Genomic DNA, 16047 nt, shown 5'->3' on the forward strand with positions numbered 1-16047 from the left:
TATGGGGTTAGTTAGTGAGTCCTCCCAGGAGCCATACAGAGATGGCTCAGTGATCTTGAACTGAAAGAAAAACATGTTCTATACTGTGTATAGTAGTGGAAGGACAGTAGGCTCGGGCAGAAAGGAGCGGTCCTGTAACAGAAAGGAGAGGCAGTAGGTCTGGAGCAGTTAGGACAGGCGGTCCTGCAGACTTAAAGTAGGAGAATGTAGCACAGTTGCTTAAGCCTTATAATGTGTTATAAGAAGGTCTTTAGTGGATTCAGAGTGTACATCCTTAAAGGCAATGTTAAATTATTGTTCAAAAATTTTGCACTTAGTAGAATACCCGGTTGGGCAAGAAAAGTTATTTATAGTAAGTTATTTAAAAATAAGTAACCATGTTTGTAACGTTCAAGTGTCCTCACCTCCCATAAAGGGAAGCTCTGTTCAAATATGCTTATTGTTATTGCACTCACAAAAATTGTATGTCTTTTTGCTGATATGTATTGTTGTTTTCTTCCCAGTCCAGGAGTACTGGATTTAACCGGGGGGGGAGTGCAGCGCCCCAGAGTCCTGGTCGTTGCAGTACTGTTGCTCCGCCACTAAGGGGGGCTATGGTACGTCTAATGGCACTGAAGGAGTTCATCTGACCAGGTATCACATACACCAATACATTTCACAGTCGGGCCTCCAGGGGGAGCTAAGGGTACTATTCATTAGGCCACTCCTCACAGTCTGGTAAAACTGGGGGTCAGGCAGGAAGTTAGACAGAAAGCTGACTGGGTTGGAACCAGGCAACACCCTGTGGCAGAGGGTGTTGTGGGGGAAGATTCGGTAGGGTCCCTGTCAGGGGTGGGATCCTGACAGAGGCCTGGCAATGAGAAAGAACGTCACGGGACCGTGCCTGCTCAGTATAGCGGCGGTGCCCCAAGAAAGGATAAGAAGAGAGATTTATTGTGCTGAGTGAGAAACGAGATCAAAGCAAGAAGGAGAATTCCAGTAGGAGTCGTGCTGTAAGACCGAGGCAACATCCTACTGAGGCGCAAACAACCGGCGGCCGGAACGCCGAGGAAGTACAGAGCTCTAAGCCATACTTCAAACCAACGGCAGGACAGTCAGTCACAGGCGGGCTGTCTCACCTAAATCACCTACGCAGACATAGGGGGCAACCTGTGGAGAGGGGCGACCCTAGGGTCCCGGAAGAGCTCCGAGCCTACCCGTCATACGGGTGCGTCCCAACCGTAACATCAGGGAGGGACGGAGGATTAGCAGAACATCATCTAATCGAGTTGTGAGGGAACACGAGAAACAGACACAACAGTTGTGGGGACTGTCCCGTAAGCACAGCAGGGGAGGACCACAACACATAGCGCTAGCAGGAAGGCACAGATTTCCACCTGCAAAGAGAACTCCGAAGGTGTCATTGGACCGGCCGGACTTGCACAGCCTGGTGAACCGTATTCCGGACTGAGGACCCAGAGACCTTCAGTAAAGAGGTAAAGAGACTGCACCCCTGTGTCCTTGTGATTGATTGCGTCCTGCACTACACACCGAACTGTCATTTCCTTTATTGGGCGCCCCTCGGCAGGGCCACGGACCGGGTCTAGCCACCCTGACAACCCCAGAGCAGAGACTCAGAGGCCCGGTACCGGGTACCCCTCGGCCCTGCGGCGGTGGGGGCACTGCAGAAGCAGTACATATCAGAATGGAGACCATATACCAATATAAATGCTCGCCACCCGGGCGTAGAACGGGTTCAATAGCTAGTCTATCTATATACACACACTGGTATATGTCCCTTATACTGGGCCTCATCTTGGTATATATATCCCCATCCTGGTAATATATCCCTTATCTTGGTATATGCCCCCCCCTTCATTCTGGTGCTGTTCTTTAACTGCTTTATTACCTATGCCGTAATAGTACGACATAGGTAATAAACCCTGTTTCAGCGCGGGCTCCGGCGCTGAGCCCGCTCTGAACTGAGCATCTCAGCTGATCTATACAGCGGAGCCGAGTGTGTGTACGAGGTGTACTGAGCGGAGCCGCGTGTGTGTACGAGGTGAACCGAGCGAAGCCGTGTGTGTGTGCGTGTGTACAAGGTGTACCGAGCGGAGCCGCGTGTGTGTACGAGGTGAACCGAGCGAAGCCGCGTGTGTGTGTGTGTGTACGAGGTGTACCGAGCGGAGCCGCGTGTGTGTACGAGGTGAACCGAGCGAAGCCGCGTGTGTGTGTGTGTGTACGAGGTGTACCGAGCGGAGCCGCGTGTGTGTGTGTGTGTACGAGGTGTACCAAGAGGAGCCGCGTGTGTGTACGAGGTGAACCGAGCGAAGCCGCGTGTGTGTGTGTGTACGAGGTGAACCGAGCGAAGCCGCGTGTGTGTGTGTACGAGGTGTACCGAGCGGAGCCGCGTGTGTGTACGAGGTGAACCGAGCGAAGCCGCGTGTGTGTGTGTACGAGGTGAACCGAGCGAAGCCGCGTGTGTGTGTGTGTGTGTGTACGAGGTGTACCGAGCGGAGCCGCGTGTGTGTGTGTACGAGGTGTACCAAGCGGAGCCGCGTGTGTGTACGAGGTGAACCGAGTGAAGCCGCGTGTGTGTGTGTGTACGAGGTGTACCGAGCGGAGCCGCGTGTGTGTGTGTACGAGGTGTACCAAGCGGAGCCGCGTGTGTGTACGAGGTGAACCGAGTGAAGCCGCGTGTGTGTGTGTGTACGAGGTGTACCGAGCGGAGCCGCGTGTGTGTGTGTACGAGGTGTACCGAGCGGAGCCGCATGTGTACGAGGTGTACCGAGCGGAGCCGTATGTGTGTACGAGGTGAACCGAGCGAAGCCGTGTGTGTGTGTGTGTGAGGTGTACCGAGCGCTGCCGCTTGTGTGTGTGTACAAGGTGTACCGAGCGGAGCCGCGTGTGTGTGTACGAGGTGTACCGAGCGGAGCCGCGTGTGTGTGTACGAGGTGTACCGAGCGGAGCCGCGTGTGTGTGTGTACGAGGTGTACCGAGCAGAGCCTACCAAGCGGAGCCGCGTGTGTACGAGGTGCACCGAGTGGAGCCACGTGTGTGTCTGTGTACCGAGCGGAGCTGCTTGTAATTTTTGTGTAGAGCAATGAATTAATTGTGCCATGATTTGCTGTCTCATAGCACATGATGATACAGTGTCAGACTGTCACAGGGGCTTTGGTAGCCCTTTTATGCGTGGGGAAATAGCAGCCACAATAGCGTCGTGTCGTCACCCTCCCCGTGGGAGCTGCAGCTGCTCCTCCTCAAATGCACTGACTGGAGACAGACGTGTCAGTGAGTCACCGATCTGTGACATCGACTACTCACTCACACTGGGCGCTCTGCAATAAGAACACAGCAGTGAGCACTGAGCAGCCGAGGCAAACAGAGGGAGGCTGTGAGTGTGTCCGTCCCTCCCTGCTCAGCCCCTCTCTCATTCCGCACGATTATTATTAGCCAGGCATTATAATTAGCAGCTCCAGCAGTCCACTCACACTCTGGTCTGCTGCTTACATTGCCGCTGGCACCCAGGCTGTGTTCGGCTGTGTTACTAATTACGTACCTCAAACTGAAACTAGAAGGGTGTCACTCCCCTCTCTCCCTCTCTGAACAGTGACGCTGGGAGACTCAGGAACATACAGGGGAAGGGGCGTGGCCTAACAAAAGGGGGCGTGATGGGAGGTCTCCTGCTGTCTCCCGGGATCACAGCGTCCTGCGCTGGACAGCAGGACAAAGAATGAAATCCGGGACAATCCCGCACAATGAGGGACGGTTGGGAGCTATGCAGTATGATGGACCTACAACTCCCCTATACACAATATGATAGGCCAACAGCTCCCCTATATACAGTATGAAGGGCCCACAGCTCCCCTATACACAGTATGATGTGTGCACAGCTCCCCTATACTCAGTGTGATGGGCCCACAGATCCCCTATACACAATATGATGGGCCCACAGATCCCCTATACACAGTACGATGGGCCTACAACTCCCCTATACACAGTATAATGCATTCACACCTCCCCTAAAAACAGTATGATAGGCTCACAGCTCCCTATACACAGTATAGTGGGCAAACAGCTCCCCTATACACAGTATGATAGGCCGACAGCTCCCCTATACTCAGTGTGATGGGCCCACAGCTCCCCTATACATAGTATGATGGGCTCACAGCTCCCCTATACACAGTATGGTGGCCCACCACTACCCTATACGCTACCCTATACACAGTATGATGGGCCTACAACTCCTTTATACACAGTATAATGCACCCGTAGCTCACCATAAACAGTATGATGGGCCACAGCTCCCCTATACACAGAATGATGGGGCTACAGCTCCCCTATACACAATATATTGGGCTCATAGCTCCTCTATATATAGTATGATGGGCCCACAGCTCCCCTATACACAGAATGATGGGCCTACAGCTCCCCTATACACAGAATGATGGGCCTACAGCTCCCCTATACACAGAATGATGGGCCTACAGCTCCCCTATACACGATATATTGAGCCCACAGCTCCTCTATAGTATGATGGGCCCACAGCTCCCCTATATACAGTATAATGTCTTCAATGCTCCCCTTAAAAACAGTATAATGACCCCCACAGTAGTCCCCACACTGTATAATGGCCCCTACAGAAGAACCCGCGCTGTATGATGGACCACTCAGTAGTCCCTGCACTTTATGAGGGCCCCTGTGAGATGGCCCCCACAGTGATGTTTTATGTGGTTGTTTTTATGCCATAAGTAAGAACGATTAATTTGAAACACGTAGGTCTTTTTCATTACCTTACCCCAGCACTACATGTCTGTCTGTACAAGAAATGTTAATTAGAATGATATAAATAAACCATTTTGGATTTCTGGATCATGTAGTGGATTTAATCCCAATATAACTAATCACATTCACTGCTCTAGATAACGAGGGAATGGAGAGTTAATAAAAACAACTATTCTAGACCACTAGGGAATATAAATAATTTCATTTACTACCCTAGTCCACTAACAGACGTAAAATGTATCTACGGTAACTCACACCCTTAGACCATTAAGGAATATAACATTTATAGACCACCAGGAATGTAAAATTGCTCATAAACTACCGTGGACCACCAGGAATTAAACATGAATCTCATTCACAATCCTATAATACCACAAGATGCAAAAATGAATCTCATAAACTACTCTGCAAAATGTAAAGTTTATCTCATTCGCTATCCTAGACCACCAGGAATTGTGAAATTAATGTAATTCATTACCCTAGACCACCAGGATTGTAAAATGAATCTCAATCTCTACCCTAGACCACCAGGAAATGTACATTGAATTCTATTTACTACTCAAATTACCGGGGCTTACGAAATTAAAACTGTCTACTTAGCTTGTGGGTGCGACCATAACCGGACCTGTGCTAGAGGGGGGCCCTCCAAAGTCAGCGTCTATTTCAGCTGGATGTGTGTCTGAGGACTATGTATACCCCTTCTCACATGTAAAGCACCATGGAATAAATGGTGCTATAATAATAATAATAATAATAAATAATAATAATAATAATTAAACAATGAAAGGGGACTAAGATGTGGAATATTATACCAGGAAGGGGCACCGGATGGTGGACATTATACATATAAGGGGGACATAATGGAGGACATTATACCAGGAAGTATAGGGGACATTTTACCAGGAAGGGACACGGGATAGGGGAAATTATTACTAAAAGGGGCCTTGGATGAAGAAATTATACCAGGAAGGAGCCTAGAATGGGGATATTGATTCAAGAAGGGACTAGGATCGGGGACCTGATTACATGGCAGGGCAAACACATATATCTTCATAGGATAAGGAATGCTACAAAGGTTCACACATCTGGCAAACATGTAGGTGGGGGCCCAGGTCCACATTTTGCACCAGGGCTAGATAGATAGATAGATAGATAGATAGATAGATAGATAGATAGATAGATAGATAGATAGATAGACTGGTTAAGTGCTGGAGGGGAGATATGTGTCACTACGCTTAATGGCGTCAGTGATATAAACCCAGAGTTTTTTCCTCCAGCACACTAAGTGATGTGAGGGTTAAGCTAATTTATATAATGGGCTGGCTTTTATGAGGACATCCATAGAGCGGGTGGGAGGATGTCTACCTTATCTCCACCCCAGGGTGTTGTCTGAGCCTTAGGGTACCGTCACACATTGAAATTTCCATCGCTACGACGGTACGATTCGTGACGTTCTAGCGATATCGTTACGATATCGCAGTGTCTGACACGCTACTGCGATCAGACACCCTGCTGAGAATCGTACGTCGTAGCACATCATTTGGAACTTTCTTTTGTCGCTTGATCACCCGCTGACATCGCTGGATCGTTGTGTGTGACAGTGATCCAGCGATGTCTTCGCTTGTAACCAGGGTAAACATCGGGTAACTAAGCGCAGGGCCGCGCTTAGTAATCCGATGTTTACCCTGGTTACCAGCGTAAACGTAAAAAAACAAACCGTACATACTCACCCGTCGGTGTCCTTCAGGTCCCTTGCCGTCTGCTTCCTGCTCTGAGTGCCGGCCGGAAAGTGAGAGCAGATCACAGCGGTGCTGCGCTCTGCTCTCAGTGTACGGCTGCACTCAGAGCAGGAAGCAGACGGCAAGGGACCTGAAGGACACCGACGGGTGAGTATGTACGGTTTGTTTTTTTACGTTTACGCTGGTAACCAGGGTAAACATCGGATTACTAAGCGCGGCCCTGCGCTTAGTTACCCGATGTTTACCCTGGTTACCGGGGACTTCGGCATCGCTCCAGCGCCGTGATTGCAACGTGTGACCGCAGTCTACGACGCTGGAGCGATATTCATACGATCGCTGCGACGTCACGGATCGTGCCGTCGTAGCGATCAAAATGGTACTGTGTGACGGTACCCTTAAATAGCTGGGTTACAGAGGCAGTCTTGTTTCAGCAGGGCTGGAGAGAGGATCTCCAGTGGTTTGTGTCCTGAGAAGAAAACACTGAACCTATGTTGCTCCAGAGCCGGCAGCTACCCACAAGTGTATCGACTGTGCACAGCATTTTTTTTCCTGTTTTTGCCTGAAAGGTTGTGTTTTATTTTTCCCTTCTTGTTGGTTTATGCAACCATATGATAAACCTACTGAAGATTTAAAGATATAGTGTTCCTGTTTTCTACCTCCATGTACCGCTGAGTGAGTTGAACTACCACAATAGATAGACAATAGATAGATGATAGATAGACAGACAGATATATATATATATATATATATATATATATATATATATATATATATATATATATATATATATATATATATTGTAGTATAGTGACCTATGTTGTAGGTAGGGGGCGCTGTATGAGCTTCCCAGAGTGTGCATAGAGGCGTATGGAGGCCATAGGATTGCATGATAATCACAGATATAAGTGTGGTGGTGAGTCAAAGTCCGGCATTATGGTGAATGGCCGGTGTGTGTGTCGCAGAGGGAGACTCTGCACTGTCAATCTGAAGCAAGGATGATGATGATAAGTGAATTGTGTGTGTTGTTTAGCTAGGGAGATTGGCAGGGCTAGATCTGAGAGATGGGAGGGTCAGACTAGCCAAACACACTCCGATCTAGGGGAGTGGTTAGTAGCATATAATGTGACTGAGGTTTGGTCACATGGGCTCTGTGTGTGGATCTGGATGGTTGTGTTGGAAGATCCTGGAGAGAGCCCCATGTGTTGGGAGTGTCGGCTCCCTGAAGAGCACATGGCGGGGGCTCTGGACCTCGCACAGACGAGACTGTGGAACGGATGGAGATCCGTGTTTGTACTGACCGGGGTCAGTGTGAGAATGTCGGAAGGATGCCTCTAGTGGAGAGAGGTATCCGAGAACCTGTGCAGCAATGGCAGGTAACGAATGGAGATTCGTGTATATTCCTGACCGGGGTCAGAGAAAAGGAAAGATAGAGTGTGAACGTCTGAAGGATGCCTCTGGTGAAGAGAGGTATCCGAGAACCTGTGCGGCACCAACAGGTATCGAATGGAGATTCGTGTTTGTACTGACCGGGGTCAGAGTGAGAGACATTGTGTATGGGCACCTCAGAGGCCAAGAGGTGTCCAGGAACCCGTGAAGGTTGCCAACGGGTAATGGTCTGAAAACCATGTGTATTGCTGACCGGGGTCAGAGACGTACTGTGGTAAAGTTGAATATGTCCAGATAATGTTCAAGCTGTTACTAAGTTCCTGTGGATGTGGTTTATGTTGTGTAAAATAAACCGAAAAGACTGTGTTTTGATAGAAAACCGTGCCCAAGTGCTTTAATCCCGTGCCAAGCGAGTGTCCCCCAAGACACGTAGTGGGTGCTATGCTACAATATATATAAAATAGATAGAAAGATACAGTTATACAGTTATGGCCAAAAGTATTGACACCCCTGCAATTCTGTCAGATAATACTCAGTTTCTTCCTGAAAATGATTGCAAACACAAATTCTTTGGTATTATTATCTTCATTTAATTTGTCTTAAATGGAAAACCACAAAAGAGAATAAAGCAAAAAGCAAAACATTGATCATTCCACACAAAACTCCAAAAATGGGCCAGACAAAAGTATTGGCACCCTCAGCCTAATACTTGGTTGCACAACCTTTAGCCAAAATAACTGCGACCAACCGCTTCCGGTAACCATCAATGAGTTTCTTACAATGCTCTGCTGGAATTTTAGACCTTTCTTCTTTGGCAAACTGCTCCAGGTTCCTGATATTTGAAGGGTGCCTTCTCCAAACTGCCATTTTTAGATCTCTCCACAGATGTTCTATGGGATTCAGGTCTGGACTCATTGCTGGCCACCTTAGAAGTCTCCAGTGCTTTCTCTCTAACCATTTTCTAGTGCTTTTTGAAGTGTGTTTTGGGTCATTGTCCTGCTGGAAGACCCATGACCTCTGAGGGAGACCCAGCTTTCTCACACTGGGCCCTACATTATGCTGCAAAATTTGTTGGTAGTCTTCAGACTTCATAATGTCATGCACACGGTCAAGCAGTCCAGTGCCAGAGGCAGCAAAGCAACCCCAAAACATCAGGGAACCTCCGCCATGTTTGACTGTAGGGACCGTGTTCTTTTCCTTGAATGCCTCTTTTTTTCCTGTAAACTCTATGTTGATGCCTTTGCCCAAAAGGTTCTACTTTTGTCTTATCTGACCAGAGAACATTCTTCCAAAATGTTTTAGGCTTTTTCAGGTAAGTTTTGGCAAACTCCAGCCTGGCTTTTTTATGTCTCGGGGTAAGAAGTGGGGTCTTCCTGGGTCTCCTACCATACAGTCCCTTTTCATTCAGATGCCGACGGATAGTACGGGTTGACACTGTTGTACCCTCGGACTGCAGGGCAGCTTGAACTTGTTTGGATGTTAGTCGAGGTTCTTTATCCAACATCCGTACAATCTTGCGTTGAAATCTCTTGTCAATTTTTCTTTTCCGTCCACATCTAGGGAGGTTAGCCACAGTGCCATGGGCTTTAAACTTCTTGATGACACTGCGCACGGTAGACACAGGAACATTCAGGTCTTTGGAGATGGACTTGTAGCCTTGAGATTGCTCATGCTTCCTCACAATTTGGTTTCTCAAGTCCTCAGACAGTTCTTTGGTCTTCTTTCTTTTCTCCATGCTCAATGTGGTGCACACAAGGACACAGGAAAGAGGTTGAGTCAACTTTAATCCATGTCAACTGGCTGCAAGTGTGATTTAGTTATTGCCAACACCTGTTAGGTGCCACAGGTACCTAATGCAATCATTTTCAGGAAGAAGCTGAGTATTATCTGACAGAATTGCAGGGGTGTCAATACTTTTGGCCACAACTGTAGATAGATAGATAGATAGATAGATAGATAGATAGATAGATAGATAGATAGATAGATAGATAGATAGATAGATAATAGATAGATACGAGATAAATAGATTATAGATAGATAATTAATAGATGATAGATAGATGATAAATAGATAGATAGATAGATAGATAGATAGATAGATAGATAGATAGATAGATAGATGATAAATAGATAATAGATTGATAATGGATAGATAATATCTAGATAGATAATAGATAGATGATAAATAGATAGATAATAGATAGATAATAGCTAGATGATAGATAGATAATAGATATGAGATAAATAAATGATAGATAGATAATTAATAGATGATAGATAGATGATAAATAGATAGATAGATGTTACTGAAGTGACAGAGAATTAATCTAGTTAAACAATGGACGACCTTGTTTAGAACAAGCCCACGTATCTGCAGCCTCAGAAGCCTTTTATGTGGTTTTTCTGTTCCTGGACTGTAATAAAGCATTGATGAAATAAATCTTGCATGGTAACCGCTGCTCCATTCCTTATAATGTTTTTCCTAAAATAATCCTCACACCGGAGTCAGACGTCATATTTCATGTCGATGTGGATTCACTATTTATTTACCTGATTTCTTCTTTTTTTTCTTTCTACAATATATGATAAGCACGATGATGAGAGCGATGAGCAGTAATCCTCCGAGAGACCCGAAGACAGCGATCAGGATAATGTCCGTCTGGCTCAGTGTAGAGCTGCTCCCTAAAAAAGACAATAATGTATAATTCTTCCCCCACAAATGGATAGCACAGAAAGCGCTCCATAATCCAACGATGGGATTGGTGGCGGCCACTTAGAGCTAAAATTTGAATTCAAGGTCCAGACATGTCTTTTTTTGGAGGGACAATTATGTTGGTTTGCATCATCACCAGATTAGACCTCCTAGGACACCCCTGGCCCCGAGGACAACCCTGGTTGGAGGATAACCTAACCAAGGGCCAGACTTACCTGGGATATGTTCCCTTACAGTAATGCTGACGGTGGCGGATTGCGGATGGGTCAGAGTCTGTATTGAGGCCAGACAGGTCAAGCTGATGTCTTCTTCTGGGCTAATCTCAAAGGTGCTTATAGCGGTCACAAAGTCATTAGCTGCAGTGGTGTAACTAGTGGAGTAATACAAAGTATCTGCTGCGGTATTATTTATCTGCCAGGTGATGGTTGGCGCTGGGTACCATTGCGCTGCTTGGCAAATCATGGTGACATTGGAGTTCGGCTTCACGATGACACTTCCATTTGTTATCTGAATGGAGCCATTCACTGAGGAAGAGGAGAAAAATATTTAATACGGAAGGTAGACAAGTGCATAGGTGGATAGATAGGGAGATAGAGAGATAGATAGATAATAGATGATATGTAGATGGATAATAGTTAGATAATAGATAAATTGATAATAGATAGATAATAGGTATATAGATAGATGAAAGATAGATAATAGATAGATAGATAATAGATAGATAATATATAGATAGATAGATGATAGATAGATAGATAGATAGATAGATAATACATAGATAGATAATAGATAGATAGATAATATATAGATAGATAGATAGATAGATAGATAGATAGATAAATAGTAGATAGATAGATAATAGATAGATAGATTGATAATAGATAGATGATAGATAGATAGATAGATAGATAGATAGATAGATAAATAGTAGATAAATAGATAATAGATAGATGGATAGATAGATATTAGATAGATAGATAAATGATAGATGGATAGATAGATAATAGATAGATACTAGATAGATAGATAGATAGATAGATAGATAGATAATAGATAGATAGATAATAGATATGTAGGGGAGTAGACAATGTTTTAGTTGTGCCCTTCCTTTCCCTGTTGTCTGTATTATATATATGTCTAGGTATAATGTTATATTGGTACCGCTACACTACTATATCTTTTACCCTTCTTCTAAAGATGTGTATTTTATTGGTACTGCTACACTACTATGTGTATTACCATTCTTGCTCAATGTTTATTGTTTATTTGTGCTGCTATGTATAGTGTATAGGGAAAGTGTAGTATTGAAGTTTGGACACTAGAGGGGGAACAATAATGTGCATAGTCATTATAGGAGGGGTCAGCTGCAGTTAAGACAGGGAGGACTTCCTGATGAGGAGGAGAAGGGCCAGGGTGCCCAGACAGTCCCCACAGGACAGAAACAGTGACAGGGTGGGGGCACAGGTAGCTCCATGATGTGACAGCTTATAGCTTGGGCAGATGCCCTCAGTACCAGGGCGAAACAGCTGAGGCAAATCTCAGAAGCAGTGAGCTTGGAACAGGAGTATGCTGTGTCACCGCAAAGTACAGTGCAGAAGGGCAGGTCACTTGCCAAGTGGCAACTGGCTTTGGGGACAGAAACTCTCTGGTCTGGTGCGAAACAGACTAAGGAAAAACCGTAGCACAGCTGAATTGGGAGCACTTAGAGGAACTGTGCGGCATGGTTCGACCCGGGTGTGTGCTGTGTGACAGAAAGGAAAGTGCAGGGAAAGAAGTAGATATGTGTAATGCGAATCCTGTTGTTAATACTGCGAATAATCTGGATGTACTGCGTATAGGAAACAGTAAAGTTGTTTATTTAAAAGTTGAACCAGACTGTGTCTCAATCTTTATAACACCGACTGATGGAAGCCTACAGCAAAATAGAGGTGACAGTGACAGCATAGAAAGTGATAGACAATGTTTTCATGTAATGGGAGGCCAGGGCACATATACACTGGAGTGTTCGGCCATGACTACTGCCCTGGTCGTGCCCCTTACAGATAGATAATAGATGATAGATAGATGGATAATAGATAATATATAATGGATAGGTAATAGGTAGATAGATGATAGATAGTTAATAGATAGATATATGATACATAGATAATAGATAATAAGTAGATAGATAGGTTAACCCTTTGTAGGAGGATGTTCCTACAGTTTCATTACTCATACTTGTGAACTCTTCCAGAACGTGTAAGATGCTCCCAGAAAAAGTAGAGACCTCACAGATGAGTTTTCATGTAACCCCAAAAGTTACCAAAGTCACCTGAAATCTGCTGGAAAGCAGGTTCTGGGAGGCCTCCATGACATGCACAGAGGACACAGGACAGGAGTGTAAGAGGCATGAAGAGTCATGGTCTGAACAGGGGGCATGAATACATGGAAACTTTCACCCTGGGATCGCTGCTCTGCCAGACAGACACTACGAATAGTTGATTAATGAATCGTTACAGCTTCTCATTGGTTCGGCCACCTCTAAACCCGACCCTTGTCCTCTGCTTCCTGCACATGCTCCCTGCTGGTCTATATCACTATCCAGCCTGTGGGCATCCAGTCCCTCCTACTACTGTGCTACACTGATTCTGGGGCTTCTGTCCTCGTGCTGCCTTACTACAGTGCTCGTCCGGCTGAAAATATTTCTGTTAGAACCATGCCCCATTTTTAAACCACCATTCTTAATGCCTCTTCCAAGCCGCTTAAACATGTGTTTGGGGGCTAGGCTACCAAAATCTCCCAAAATTGGCTTTCCAAAAAGTTTCAGGAGGCTTTGGAGGCCCCAGAGAGATTTTCCAACTTTTCCAGAGGTGCAGATTTACACATTTTGTGGGAGTCTCCTGGACGTTCTGGGACAGTGACAGTTGTTGTCACCTTATACACCCCGGGAGTCTGGATTATGGGGGGTGCATAGCAATAAAGCAATACAGAGCAATGTAATAAAACTATAAAACCCAGTACAAGCATAAAACATTTTTTCACTTGCATTTCATGTCCTACTAATGGTAAATGACCATATAACATACGCACCCTCCACAGTTAGGTAGGCGTCCTGAAACGATGCGGAGAGGGTGATGCACCGCACCACTCCGGAGTTACTTTTATTGACATTGACAATGGTTATCGCCGAGGTGAAGGCTCCGGTGATGGAGTTGGTGCTGTTCTGTACAATGATGCTGTGATCTTTGCTCACGGTGGTCCCATTGGGATTTATATTGACAATGAAGTATGTCTGTAGGAACCATGAGATAACTTCCCACCCAGCTCCCACCGTGCACGTGAAACTGGCATTCGAGCCGCTGAGCACAGTAACATTTTTTGGACCTTCAAGGATGTCGGAGCATAACCCATAATCTGCCGAGAAGCCAAAAAAGTAAAGATTATCAGAGGAACATGTCATCATTTCCCAAACTAGAGTTTGTCATTCTGTCATCTTCGCATGTGTTCTTGCTTACCACTAGAGGGCACTTTAGATCATTATATCTCACATACCTTACTGATTTTTATCAGCACTCCCTGTGGTCAAGCAGGGTATTACAAGTAAAATTATTTCTGATGTAAAATGGTGTACAGACTTTTTGGGGCATTTGTTTTCGCTAGATGCATTTATTTCTGTCTGAAAATAATTTTCTAAATTGTATTTCATGAATTGTTTTTACTATTTCCTTCCTATAGCCTCTGAGTTGCACTGTCTATTCTCAGCTGCAGAATGAGCTGAGTGTTTTGCAGTGAGCTTGATCTAACAGAAGAGTTTCTAACTCTTCACTATCTTCTTCTGAGCTCTTTTCTGCTGATATATGACCTTAAAAAAAAGTTGAGTGGAATGTTATAGTTATAATTCAGCTGCGAAGAAAAGTTATAAACTCTCATGTTAGAAGAAGCTCACAGACAGGCTCTCAGGTAGTCTTAAATACATGCATTTAAGGGGAAAAAAGCCACTGAAGATGTGCCTATCTTTTAAATTGGCCATAGACATCAAAATTTTGTTGTCAGAGTTCACAATAGCTTTGTGCAAAAGACAGTCATAGAATCCATTGGGCCCCTTGGTAGAATGGACACAATTTCCTACTGAGATCTTTAAAAAGAAATGATCCCTTTAAGTTAATATTCACAATTCTATTTTGCCATTTAAAATATTTTTTTTTATATTTAGAATATACCTGCGTTTTTTACTTGATAAAGGATATAATTGTTATGACATCCTGTCACCACTAGAGGGAGCTCATGGGATGAGCAAGAGGACAGCTATAATTGAACTAAAAAATCTGAATGCAATGTGCTCCCTCTAGTGGTGGCTGCAGGTACTTGCTCTCATTAAATTCTAATCAGTCATCACACATCTGCGGTTCTGCTATTTGGCTTTTATTACATTTGTTGATTTATATCTGCATTGACAAGTGTCAACATTTTACCATTTTATTTCCTCTGCAGTAAAAATCTCATTTTCCTTATTTTTCTGTTTTTCTTTTTGTATTTTTCACTGTCAAATGTTCAGCGTTTAGCACAATGTCAAACTGTCAAATTTCTATTTCCTAGAGGGACAGGAGGGCGCAGCTTAAAATGATCCTAATATATCAAAGTCCAAAAATAATAAAAGACATAAAAACCAATGGTTATTGTATTCCCGAGTCTCTTTACTTGGTATCACAGGTATGCTTCCCATTAAAGGGGCGGTCTAGAATTCACACATAGGCTTTGAATAAATAAAAAATAGAAAACCTAATACAAATTTAATACATAAATATAGCTTTAACTATTACTATCTATATGTAAAAATATATATACTGTACATACGGTGTATATATATCTGCCAATCCAAACTGGGATTGGCTGAAGCAGTGATGTGATGATCTAACAAAGATGCTGCATATCATAATTACTGACTATAGAGACAACATTAAATAAGGGTGTTTTTATAGCTTTACAACTGATATAACTACTATAATAATGCCCCTATGTACAAGAACATAACTACTATAATATTGCCCCTATGTACAAGAATATAACTACTATAATACTGCTCCTATGTACAAGATTATAACTACTATAATATTGCCCCTATGTACAAGAATATAACTACTATAATACTGCCCCTATGTACAAGAATATAACTACTATAATACTGCTCCTATGTACAAGAATATAACTACTATAATACTGCTCCTATGTACAACATTATAACTACTATAATACTGCCCCTATGTACAAGAACATAACTACTATAATACTGCTCCTATGTACAAGATTATAACTACTATAATACTGCCCCTATGTACAAGAACATAACTACTATAATACTGCCCCTATGTACAAGAATATAACTACTATAATACTGCCCCTATGTACAAGAATATAACTACTATAATACTGCCCCTATGTACAAGAACATAACTACTATAATACTGCC

The 16047-nt window shown here is 44.2% G+C and overlaps 1 protein-coding gene across 3 annotated transcripts in view; it reads right to left on the reverse strand.

The window, feature by feature from the left end:
- IGSF5 (immunoglobulin superfamily member 5) overlaps positions 1–16047 on the reverse strand; it is an 88885-nt gene that overhangs the window by 26420 nt on the left and 46418 nt on the right. For all 3 annotated transcript variants that reach the window (XM_077293861.1, XM_077293862.1, XM_077293863.1), the window contains 3 exons: positions 13671–13994; positions 10817–11125; positions 10439–10570 (listed from right to left, as the gene is read on the reverse strand). In XM_077293861.1, the coding sequence (XP_077149976.1) occupies positions 10439–10570; positions 10817–11125; positions 13671–13994 (765 nt within the window). The remainder of the gene's footprint in view (positions 1–10438; positions 10571–10816; positions 11126–13670; positions 13995–16047) is intronic.

The sequence above is a fragment of the Ranitomeya variabilis genome, chromosome 3 (genome assembly GCF_051348905.1).
Source record: "Ranitomeya variabilis isolate aRanVar5 chromosome 3, aRanVar5.hap1, whole genome shotgun sequence".
NCBI classification, from domain to species: Eukaryota; Metazoa; Chordata; class Amphibia; order Anura; family Dendrobatidae; genus Ranitomeya; species Ranitomeya variabilis.